Source organism: Pipistrellus hanaki (genome assembly GCF_964339955.1).
Source record: "Pipistrellus hanaki genome assembly, chromosome: 3".
NCBI lineage: Eukaryota > Metazoa > Chordata > Mammalia > Chiroptera > Vespertilionidae > Pipistrellus > Pipistrellus hanaki.
Window position 1 is genome coordinate 162,891,563 of NC_140505.1, and position 13,432 is coordinate 162,904,994.

Below are 13,432 nucleotides of genomic sequence, written 5' to 3' on the forward strand. Positions count from 1 at the left end.
TTTTTGATAAATGTTTATCTTGGAAATCTTAGAGTCATAAAGTTCCCTGCCCATGCATGCAAATAAGGTACATAATTGTATATATTCATTATTACTAGCTAATCACAAAAACATTCTAATTAAAATAAAACATAGAAAGTTTAACTTTAAAACATTACTGATTTTTTCATAGTTTACCTATTTGAAACAATAAGCACAACCGAAACCGGTTTGGCTCAGTGGATAGAGCGTTGGCCTGGGGACCAAAAGGTCCCAGGTTTGATTCCGGTCAAGGGCATGTACCTTTGTTGCAGGCACATCCCTGGGGGGGGGGTGTGTGCGGTGCAGGAGGCAGCTGGTCGATGATTCTCTCTCATCGATATTTCTGACTCCCTATCCCCCTCTCTTCCTCTCTGTAAAAAATCAATAAAATATATATTAAAAAAAAGAAACAATAAGCACAATTATTTATATATATTAATATAATTGCCCACTTTCTAAATCAATTTTTGAAATGTCAAGGCTGGTTTATTTAATGTAATACAATCTGTGCTGTTCCTTTCCATGCAAGTGAAGATGCAGGTAATCTTTCTCTTACAAAGGTTCATATACACTGGAATGTGTATAGAGGCCTGGGTTCAAATCTCTATTAATGACCTATGCACAAGCAGGATAGGCATCTGATTTTAATAATAAAATGAGCATTAAAATACCTAGTCTGCAGCATTGCTATGAGGAAGAACTGCAATAAAATAAAACCCAAGTTAAATAATATTTTAGTGAAACTATTTTATTATTGCAATGTACTATCAGGGACTTCTTATTTTTATTATCATAATCATCACTCTCAGTGTATCTTCCTGCTTAATTCCCTGCTAACTGAATAATATGATTGAATGGATTAATCAAACCAGATTTCCTATTCTTTTCCTTGGCTATTAATCATATATCAGATTTTTGAGCTTAAAAAATAAATCATGTAATATTTATTTTTTTAATTAAAAAATAAGACAGGAAATCATTGCAGGTTGTGGGATCATAGAAGCAGTATGAACTGCAAATTCTGCAAAAAATGTCACAAAAACTGACATCTTTCTACATAAGTGCTTAACCATGCATTCATAGATACTCATGCCTTTATATATTGGTGCATGTCAGAGCCATTAACAGCTACATATATGGTAGATTAACAATCTACCATATATATAGGTAGATTGTAGGATTGATTTCAGTCTCAGAAGTTATATTGTTACTACAAACTTCAAAGGTGTAAGAGGTTTCCTTTTAATTTAATTAAATCCCTTTGTACAATAGAGTTGTTTTGATGGTTCCCAAATGATTAAAATATACTTGTGTGCATGTGTGTGCACACTCACTCACACACACACACACATATATACAGTAGTTAGTCCAGTCTTTCACTCTCTTTAATTAATTATTGAACTTGGGATTAAAATAATTGATGTATAATAGATGAGTATATTTACCTCTGATTTTCTCTGAAGAATTAGATTTATTTTGTTTACAGCATCGGTAATTTGCTTGGTCTCCACACATCCAAGAACACTGCATATATTTTTAACTTCTTCAGTAATACTTTCCACATTTTGCTGTAGATGAAAAGAATCATATCTTATAGTTTATTTAAATTGACAGGACACTGATTTATCTTTACACCACTTCTCTTTTCATGAAGAGGATATAGACTAAAATATGGTTGTTCATATGCACAGTGAAGATTTTCAAAACTGGTTATCCTATGGCCTCGCTACAATTTTCATAGAGCAAATGCTCAAAAGTAGGACTATCAAGATTATATGTATAAGCTCTCACTCTAGTTTAACATCTATATATATAAAAGGCTAAATGACCGGCCCACTGGCCAATTGGTCAGTAGGTATGACATGCACTGACCATTAGGGAAAAGACACAACACAGAAGCTAATGAGAGATAGCAATTTTGCAGAGTGCCCTCTGGCACTCCGGGACTCCCCAGGGGATGTCAGAGAGCTGGTTTTGGCCTGATACTCACAGGCCAGGCCAAGGGACCCCACCTGCCAGAGGGACTCCACCTACTGGACAGACCCCCACCTGCCGGAGGGACCCTGCTCACTTCACAGATGCCCTTCGTGCGGTCGGCCAGGGAGGGACCATGGGAGGTTGGTTCCAGGCTATCTTGCCGAGTCCCACCCCACCAGCCACCTTCTAATTAATTTCCTTTTAATGTGCATGAATCCATGCACTGGGCCTCTAGTTATATTAAAGTTGGAGAAAGGGAAGTGGGGGCTGGTGAGGAGAAAGGAAAGAAAAGGAAGTGAGGGAGACACAGAGTATGTTTGATTTCTGCAAAAAACTTTGAAAACAAGGCGACTGACAGCAGACCCATGAAAATGTTTGGAATGCGTCTGATTTTGTAAGCAGTGTACAGGAGGACAAAATTATTAAAAATCACATTCAGTGTTCAGAACAAACTTGGGACAAGGAAGTTCGGTGCTGGATTGTTTAGTAATCATTTGATTATACTATTCTTCAAACAATTGATGTTTCAAAAAATTACTGATGACAAATATAATCTACAGTAGTGACCAACTCTTCTTAAAATCAAAATTGTTGGCTGCACTTAAGACAGTTATACACAGATTTTTATGGTCACACTTCTAGGAGCCTTTCATTAGTCTTTTTATTTCTCTTTTTTCACATGTGCTAAATTGGATTTCATTTTTTAAAAAATCTGTTCTCTTTTGGTATTATTCTTTTCTGTATTATCAGGAATATGTTGAGAAATATTTTCTTCATTAATTCTGTGTTAACTCACCTTACTTTCTACAGTATTTTTATGTACTCTGGCTATATAATTAATAATGGTGGCTTTTTAAAACATGTCAGCTCAGTGATCAGAATAACGGCAATTTCAATGGAGGATTAAGACAGTTTATGCAAAACAGGTGTGAAATGTTTTTCCTTTCTGTTTTCACTCAGATATCTGCATTCCCAACTCCCAGAAAGACTTTAACTTTGCTCATTCTAGATCATTTTTTACCAAAACATTATCAATAAATGTACACAAAATGGATATTATATTAAGGGATACAATTTTGTTATTTTGTTGGAAAACATTCTTTTACATGTTGCCAGTCTCTCTTAAATATGATTTTATAAACACTGAAAAATAATGATAGAAACCCATGAAGAATAGCTACAAGAAATTTAATTTAATACTGTGAAAGACACAATCAGAATTCCAAAAATGTTAACATATATTCAATGAATGAGCTTAAAGTAAGAAGATGTGATTTAATTGGGATACATTTTGATTGAAGTCTGCTTTTACACTGCTTTGCTCTGTGTAAATACCTTTCTATGTATGTTATTTATGTGACTATACTGTGCCTTCAAATAAAACATCAGCAACTTCAGAGCACGGTTCTGACTTCCATTTCCCTTCATCCTAGTGACTAAACAGTGTAGTAATTTGCATCAAACAATATGTTAGCGAAACATTCTTTCATCATGACCAATCTGAAATAAGTCAAGTTCAAAATACGTTAATTAACTGCATAGCTGGTTTCTCAGTGGGCAAGTGTTAGCCTGCGGACTAAAGGGTCCTGGGTTTAATTCTGGTCAAGGATACATATTCATTTGCAGGCTCCATGCATGCAGAAGAAACCAATTGATGTGTCTCTCTCATATCATGTTTCTCTCTCTGTGTTTTCCCCCCTCCCTTCTACTTTCTCTAAAAACCAATGGAAAAATATTCTCAAATGAGGATTAACAATAACAAAACACTAAAAAATGATAAGTAATCTTTGCTAAAGAAAGAAAATATTTAGAAACTTAAAATATCAACATTGATATTCAGTAATATTTCGTCAGCCTGTATATATATATATATATATATATATATATATATATATATATATAAATTTTTCAAAATATGTGTAATAAGCTAAGTTTGGGAAATATAAAACCACATTCTTTTTCAATTCAATACTGCTTTTGACATTGATGAAATGCTACTTATTTCACTTTTCAAATAAATAGAAAGTCCGAAATTGTGAATTGATAATATCACAGTCTATCTTCACTTCTCAGATATTTACTATTGATTCTGCGTTAGAATCTCATTAAAAAGCTCATTGTTTCGCATAGAGTTCATCTGGAAAATCTCAGACACTGTGGCCTACTTATAAAATAATTCAGATGTGGATGATAACTATTTGCCAGTAGAGATATAAAGATACCATTTCTTTGATGTTTTGCCAAGTTTTAAGTCATATTTTAAAAATTTACAATAGTCAATGGCTTCTTTCAAAGTGGAAATATTGGGTTCTTCATAGATGAGTAATATGATCAAACTCCTGAATTTGGAAAATAAGAACTGTTAACAGATTTCCAACAATTCATGTATGTATGGGTTTGTGTATGTGTGTATGGGTTTGTATATAAAAAGACGTCTATGATACATGAATAGTACAGAGACATTTGGCATTTTGATCATTAAAATTCATCTGTAAGTAGTTTGCCATAACCTCAAAAATCTGTCAACATATAGTCAAGATACATAAATGATCTGGGAATAAAATAATAATTGTCCTGGGTAAATGGTAAATTTTAAATTCTACATTATCACAAAGGTAGAGAATGTCACAAAGGTGAAGAGAAATCTGAAAGAAGAACTAATTATGACACATTTCGGAGACTTAAAACAATCTACTTTTGAATTATTTTCATATTCCACATTTTAAATTTCCAGATTCAGGCCAGGCTCAAAAAAAAGAAAAATGGAATTAGAGTGAGGAGATTATTCTTGGGGAAGGAATATCAGCTATGTATTTCTCATCACCATATCTTTACATACTTTTGTGAAATTCACACATGAATTTGGTATCTATATCAAGAAACATAATTTGTTATTTTTATAAACCTTTTCCGTTCATTAATATAAGAGTAGCCGAAACCAGTTTGGCTCAGTGGATGGAGCGCCGGCCTACGGACTGAAAGGTCCCGGGTTTGATTCCGGTCAAGGGCATGCACTTGGTTGCAGGCACATCCCTGGTAGGGGGTGTGCAGGGGGCGGCTGATTAATGTTACTATCTCATCGATGTTTCTAACTGTCTATTCCTCTCTCTTCCTCTCTGTCAAAAAATCAATAAAATATATTTTAAAAATATAATATAAGAAGTTGTTACTTCTTATATATCAGGAGTCAAATTGTTTAATGAAAAAAGTAGCCCTCACTTGTTATAAAAACATTCTCTTATGCAATTTTCTGTAATGATAGAATGTTTCATCTGTGGAAGGCTAACCTTCCTTAGAAGAACAAGCAATAAGAAATGACCTGCCTCGTGGTGATCACAATGTGGATGCCCAGTTCTTGACCAAATCTCAGTAGTCTTGTACTGAATCCCTCAATTTTCCATGCCAAGCTAACTTTTCTCCTCACTGTATTAGTGAATTGATCTCCTCATGGAGTCAGTTAACAGCCAGGAATCTGCGGGTATTTTAGACAACCTGTTATTTTGTTACTCATAGTCTTTCATGTAAATTATACATTTTCACCTGTTATGAATCTGTTCCCTCCTACCCATCCTTATAGTGGAGCTTTCGTCAATGCCCTCATCACCTGGGCTAATCAAATGCTCCTCTAATCACTCATCTGTCATTCTACTGCTCTGCATATCACCTGATAAATTAGAAAAGATTTAATTTGTCAAAAATATGTCCTTAAGATCCTATATAATTTGGCCCCATTTGCCCCTTTCAGCTGGTCTCTTTCCAGGCTATCACCTTGAAAACCTAATGGTAGCCATTGCAAGTTTCATACAGTTTCCTAATCACACCAGGCTGTTTCCTAAGTGCTATTGTTCATGTTCCTCTTTGCTAAAAATTATGCCTACTTCCTACCTTCATTCACTATGCCCTTTCTTTGACTGACATACTACTCACTTTTCAACATTTAGATCAAACAAGTAAAATTGATAACTCCTTTCAGGTGTCCTGTATAGACATAGGTCTTACCTGGGACCAATGATATTTCATTACACACATCTATTTACTTGTCTGTTTTGTCATGATAGAATGGAAGCCACTCAAGTGTAGATACTCTGTTTTATTCACCTTCATATCTTAAGAAACGTGCAAAGTTTTAGAAAAAGGGTAGATGCTTAATAAATGCTTATCGAGTTGATAAATTAACAAAAGTTAATACCTGAGTTTTCAATAGGTATTTCAGGTGAGAGTCATATTTTTTTATTATTGTTGAGAGGCACTGTCTGGAAAGAAAAAAAGAACAACTTTGTTTAAAATTGGGTGGGAAAATATATTACCTTTAGCACATTTATCATGAGTTCTCTTTGTCTATGATCCTATAGCAAACTATTTTTTAAAAGGATAAATGCAGATCACTCTGTATCCCATATACCCAGGGACTCCAGGAGGCATAAAATGGCTGACCTTGGCCTACACCACAGCTCCCCTTATCAGGCCCCAGAACCAATATACCCAGTGGCCGGTTTCAGACCATTCCTGACTACTACCCAACTACCCCAATGAATGACACATCCAGAGGGCAGTCTTGGCAGGTCCCAGAGCACTGTTAAAGTGAATCCTGCTCTGGAGGGTCAAACCCTGCCCAGCAGCTCCTTCAATGTATTCAAGGCCAGTCCTCACAACCAATTGGCTTGTGGGTCAATCACTTCCATTGACGTGCCAACAGCAATCAAGACTCAACTCCAACAGAAGGGACACATGGTGAACTTAGCTCAGGTGACCACAGAGAATGTGCCATGGGCTTCACAGGACACCTCTCAAAAGTTCTCTATAATCCTACTCATTCTATATAATCATATGGTCTTAGGCTGAATATTTTGGCAGAAAAAGGAGAGGCATGCATGGAAAGACAGAATAGTTTAATAAAAGAATATGGCCTTTGCAAATTTCCGACAGCATTGATTTCAGTCCTGCCATTAAAGAACTAAGTTAAGTTATTTAACTTCAAATTCCAGAACTGCAGAATCACCTGAGAGAATGTATGCAAAATGGCTAACAACGCCATGAAGTGATAGTTACTAAAATCAATTTTAACTCATCTTACTTTTACAGCAGGCTTTTCTTCAGTGATTTAATACCTATACCTCCCACACCCCATTATCTGCTCATTCAACTTAGAAAAACATTCATTCCGGATAAACCCATGCTGTACCACTGGTATCTTCTCCCAAGCTAGCTTCTGAGTTAGGTTTAATTTTTCAAACAATACATGCATACATTAAGACATTGGAATCAATTAACATACGCTCATTCGTTATCACTTGAGTTTTCCAATTTGAACCCACACTCCTTTGTGATATACTAGGTATTTTCAGAGAGGGATTTAAAGCAGGAGATGGTGACTTTCCAAGTATGGCAATGCCATTATACAGAGATTTGTGACACATGCAAACTCAAATTCACAAGATGAATGTGAAAAAAGTCATTGGAAATGTAATAAGTGGTAGCAGAGGTATTTTCAAATGAGTGTTAGGTTATTCTGGAAGGTGTTAGCAGCTCTTCAAATGTATCTGAATAACTGCGAGGAATAGGTAATTATTAACAGAGTTTGCCAAAAGGAGGTATCTATTAAAAGTACAATAGCTTCTGAGGTACTAGCGAAAGAATGGTTTTTACAATCCCTTGAGAACTGTGATTCGGCACTTGAGGGCTCAGTCAGAAGGTAGTCTTGGAACGGAAATAAATGTCTCACCTGGATATTTTCCAAATGTGCATAAATTCAAGAAGTTGGTTCAGAAAAAATGGACTGTGGTCATCTTCATGCTGTCGACAGCAGAATATATTAATATTTATAGAGTGAATAGGAATGAGTACCAGATAAAAATAGCCCTGTAACTTCCTGCTGTCATTTAATTCACCTCGTTGATAACCCTCATTCATCATCTTAATACTTTGTTTTAAAGACCTTACAAAGACTCTCCTTAACTGTATAAGGAGCATTCTTTGCAAAAGTAAAACAGAGAGCTAGCTTTAGTTGGAGAGAAACCTCAAGGACAATTGGAGGACATCCCAATGTCCCCAAGGTCAAACATTAACTTATCCTGCCTGGAAGGCAGCATTTAGACACCTCGCACACATGTGTGCATTTTCGTTGCACTTAGGCCACAGATGCCAGGGAGGTGTGAGACCTGACATCTTGCCAGATTGGCCACAAACACAGAATGAACACCTCCATTTTCAGCTTTACCACATCTTGCTGCCAAAGGGTTGAGAACATTGCATTTCATGAACATTTAATTGTGCTAATGATTTAAAACTGCCGATAGATATAAATCCCAGGAGTTATCAGGTGGAATTATGGTCATTCTCCAGAGAGGAGCAGGAACAACTCATGTAAATTATCAATCCTATGATCCATGTGCATGTGCTCCCACATTCACACCAGAACTCCTTGAATGCTTCTGCAAGAATGTTCATGAAAACCCTTTCTGCAGAGAATGCAATACACTATTTCACCACACGGGGCGTTGAGTTTGGGAGCTGAGTTCCTTTAATGGGGTGCATGCCATCTTGTATGTCAATATAAACACAGTCTATTTTAAAAACCGCCAATTGGAGCTTCTGACATAAGGAACATCTTTATATGGATTAAGGTTAAAGATAAATTAACTTTTATATAGGGAAGCTAACTTACATGGACAGAATCAGCTCATCACTATAATACATACGTTGAGTTCATGCTATTAAAGAAAACACTGTAAAAATGCTAAGGAAATTGAAAACATGAGGTGTACTTCCTAGGAATTTATAGTCAGTGGGATGAGTACATTTGAAAGTGTGATAATGTTAAAGACATTTTTTTTTTCTGCAATAGCAAAATCTAAACTTTAGATATGGAAAGGACAGTAAGGGGAAGCAAAATAAAAAGTTAAAACTGGAGCCAAGAAAGAGAAAGATCTAAACTGTAATATTTGGCACTTGAATTCTTTCAGAAGTTAAAATCAAAACAAGTATATGAGTAACATTATTTATTTGCATTTTTCTGTATAGCATACTAATATTTATTTTATAACAAGTGAACTTGGCTTCTAGAGATGATTTTATGTGTGTGTGTGTGTGTGTGTACGCGCGCGTGCGCACGCTCGCTCATATACGGTGACCTTCCTAATACTGTAATTTACAAGAGAAAAAATTTTTATTTAAAGCAGCTCAATAAGTTGGAGAAAAATTTAAGCAGTTGTCCATGGAATATATGATGTACTTTATTCCAAAACTGAAGGCCATACTTTCATCTTAAGGGAAAAGTTAAAGCATTTTTTTCACACAAAAATCTTTTGCTGTAAATGCTCTGTGAATATTTCCTTGAGCTAGAAAGAGATCTTTAATTTATGATTAATATATACTATGCTGGTAAGACTTTTGATCAAATTTGAGATGGAAAGAGGGAGAACAATTTTTTTTGGTAGAAAAGTCTTAATCATTCACATTACATCAAGATGAGAATTTTGACATTTGAAAATCTAGAATGATTTCTAAAGACTGTCAACCTGTTTTATGAATACTGTAGTGGAAGAAGAATTAAATTTCCTCATTTATTATAACACAAGCAAGTTTAAAATAAAAAAGGAATTTGAGATTAACTGAGCTTTGTAATGCCTTTTAGAATTCTGAAATATCTACTGAAAGGCAATGCTATCATTATATTTAATAGTATAATAATACTGTTCATATTCTTAATATAATATAAAAATATTATCAAGTTTACGTTGTTTTACTAGGAAGAAGATATAATGGTTTATAATTTTTTCTTACACCTAAATTTATGAAAATCACATAAAATGTTGACAGCACTTTAAAAATAGAATAATGAAAGAACATTCATTATCTTCTTATCATATATACTAGTTTAATAGAAAAAGATTAAAATAACATATAGCATAACACCCTAATTTTATGAAATCAACAACTAATATTTATATAGTCCTGACTTAGTGCAGGAACTGATTTAAGCTTTTCATTTATGTTTCCTAGTTGAGTTGTTATAGTAACCATATTAGGTAAGTACTATTGTTATCCACACTTTTAAATGATAAAATTCAGGTGTAGAGAGCTTAATGATATGTTGAAGAGCAAATATTTCAATTTTGCAATATGAATCCAGAATCTCTGCTTTTAAACAAGATGCCAAATTAATAAATTTAACACTCCTTATATCTTGTGGTCAAAGCTAAGCCTATATTCTCTAGAATGTATAAATAAAAATATCTATCAACACGACTTCCTTTTCATTTGCACAGACTCTAAAAGCATAGCTATCCTTCCTTTCAAAGCACATATTTCTATCTGAATCTTTATGTATATTTCCTTATTGTCTGTCTCCTTTACTAGGATGTGAACTCAACATTCTAGAACGAGTACTGAAATGTCAATGCTCAATTATTATTTGTTCAATGAACAAATGAGTAATAGTCAGTGCATATACAGTATGTATCCTAAGACATAATTCCAAATGTTAAGGGGGTTCACTAAACTGTTTCTTCACTATATAAGATCTTTAAAGGCAAATACCACATACATAGAATGTAAAAAACACTCAATAAATATTTATTGAATTAACAAATTGTTAGGTTTGTAACATATAATATACTTACAATAGTACTTGGAAGTAAACTCTAATAGATTTTAATAAAATATGTCTTCTCTCTTGAAATGTGATGTTAAAAATGTCCTGGAAGAGCCAGGATTTGGGAAGATGGAAACATGGAATTCCTTTTTCATAGTCTATGTGAAGGTTGCCACTGCTCTTAACTGAGAGTCAAAGCCAGTTGAATGCCCTGGATACTAAGCCCTCTTGTTGATTTTGATCACTGCTCTACTCATTAGTATAGGGCCTACTCCACAGCAGTTACACAGTACATATGAGTGAATGGTGAATATACAGATACTTATGCCATCAAGCATGTTATCAGTTTTTAAATAACAGTGTCACTGCCATGAAAAGTGTGGATGAGAAAAAAATCATTTATACTCTTTACCTATAAGTTGTTGAATTATAATAGTTAAGCAAGAATTGGTGATATTCATTGTGGGGAATAATGATTCATAAGTTGAACCTTGAGGCATAAAAAAAAAATAACCATGTAACTTAATTCCTGCTATGATCCAAATGACAATTTGAAGAGCAGTCATTTCTCGACAACTATAATTTAAATCCAGAGATGACTATATGCTTGTCTCTGGATATAACAATTGTGATGACAACAATTCAAAGATGCTATATTGGCTGTCATTAAGATATAGTGAGCTCTATGATGAGACTAGCTCTGCTGTAAGACATTGGGCCATTCAAATAAACTTTTAAAGTACTTCTATTTATATAAGAAGGAAAATAATAGTAACTATTACTTTTTTCTCTGTGTAGTATTGTGAATAAATACATGTAAAACTCTGCTAACAATGTGCAGCACTTAATGCAATTATCACCGAACACTTATTATGCTCAAGACATTGGGGCATGTGAATAGAGCTGTGGAAAACAAAATAAAACATAGAAAAATATAAAAAGCTAGAATTTTGTCCGATTGTCCTGAAACTCACAGCTAAAACTCTTGAGTACGTTGAGTTGCTAGCATAAGGTCTGGGTTATGAAGACTCATTGACTGGGCTCAAATCCATGCTCTTCTGCCCACCATCTCCATGAATATGATCTGGGGGAATTCACTCAGCTGCATGCATGTGATTAATTTTCTTATTTTTTAAAAATATATTTTATTGATTTTTTTTTAGAGAGGAAGGGAGAGGGATAGAGAGAGAGGAACATCAATCAGCTGCCTCTTGCACACCCCCTAATGGAGATGTGCCTGAAACCAAGGTACATGCTTTTGACTGAAATCAAACCTGGGACCCTTCAGTCTGCAGGCCAATGCTCTATCCACTGAGCTAAACCAGCCAGGGCCATTTTCTTATTTTAAATAGTATGTGCCATATAGAATTATTGTAAACACTCAATATAATATCGTCAACACTCATAACAGAAATGTTCAAGTCCCAGACATAAAATATATGGAGTTATGGGGATTTAAGAATAAACCTCAATTTACATGTAACTGAAATGTTACGGATCTGTGAATTTATATGAATGAGATACCTTTTTTTCTTTTCTTTAGTACCACACAACTTCTAAACAAGAGTAGAAGTTAAAATCATAGATTTTCCCTCTTCTTTGGTGTTGAAATGAAACGATTTCAGCTTCTTTGTCAACATTGAGGACAATGGGAAGCATTTCAGACTTATTAATATGGAGGGTATTAGCTTTGCTTTATCATGTTTCTTTGTGGAGATTTCAGATGCACAGCCCTGAAGCTGTCAACACTGGCTGAGTTAGGTAGCCAGTTCCAAAAGATATTTCTAAACAACTCTCTTTTCAACTCTCTTTTGGCCTCATTATGTTATATTCCACATAGATACATTGCAGCCTAATGTACCATCTGACACTTTTTATGATGAAACACCTCCAAGTAGGAAGAAAAAGAAAAGAGCTCTGCCCTGGAAATCTGATGTAAATGACAGGGTGCTGGGATTTTTGCTTAAAGCAGGTAATTGGAATATTCTACAGATAAAAACTGCCAACATATCAAAGTTCACTGCATACTGTGCAATTTGGGTTTGAGCGAGCTGAAGTCATCACACAGGGAATGGAATTCGTATCTAACAGCATGAAACAGTGTCATTAAAGCACAGTCATTCCTTCCTAGGTAGTGTTATTATTTATTATGAATATTAATCTGTCCCGATTTCAACTGTGTGGACTCAGACATAAACCATTTTCAAATAGAAAGGGTTGTTTTTCTTCTCTTCCTTTAATGATATCCTTTTCACATTTTCTATTACATTCACATTCTAGTGGATTCATGGATAGTTTGAAACCTTAACAAGTTCCACATACATTTTTCCAGTAGAGCTATTACGTTACTGAGGTTGCAATAAAGTGTCCATGTAATTGCTTCACTTCAAATTGTCAACAAGCATGTAGATAGATAACTAACTGTGTTTTAATAAGTATAATCAAATGAACATACATTTATTACATTATATAATTAGAAATTGGTAACAATCCATAAAGATGGGAATATTGTCCTTAAAATGATCAGTTTGCAAATTAAAACCAATATGCAGAAGTTCTTACCTTTCGAGATAACTTTCCTGGAACTTCTCTACTTTTCTGCAGATTAAGTTGAATAACAGATTTATCTTTCTGAAATATCTTATGGCTCCCCAAAGAGTGATCACTGAAGAACAAAAAATGAGCAGTCATTTCTCCCTGTGATATCCCCAAGTGTTAGTCTTATACTCTGATTTCATTTCTTTGTATTTTTGGAACTAAGTCTGATAAAAGGTTTATATATATATATATATATATATATATATATATATATATATATATATATATATATACCTAGTTTTA

General features: G+C 34.4%; 1 protein-coding gene across 1 annotated transcript in view; it reads right to left on the reverse strand.

Moving 5' to 3' along the window:
- The window catches only part of PIK3C2G (phosphatidylinositol-4-phosphate 3-kinase catalytic subunit type 2 gamma), a gene marked incomplete at its 3' end in the record, with an annotated part of 306,003 nt that overhangs the window by 208,217 nt on the left and 84,354 nt on the right, over positions 1-13,432 (reverse strand). Inside the window, exons 7-10 of the mRNA XM_084877162.1 lie at positions 13,154-13,256; positions 7,721-7,791; positions 6,188-6,251; positions 1,467-1,589 (exon numbers count right to left, since the gene is read on the reverse strand). Of these exons, the coding sequence (XP_084733288.1) occupies positions 1,467-1,589; positions 6,188-6,251; positions 7,721-7,791; positions 13,154-13,256 (361 nt within the window). The remainder of the gene's footprint in view (positions 1-1,466; positions 1,590-6,187; positions 6,252-7,720; positions 7,792-13,153; positions 13,257-13,432) is intronic.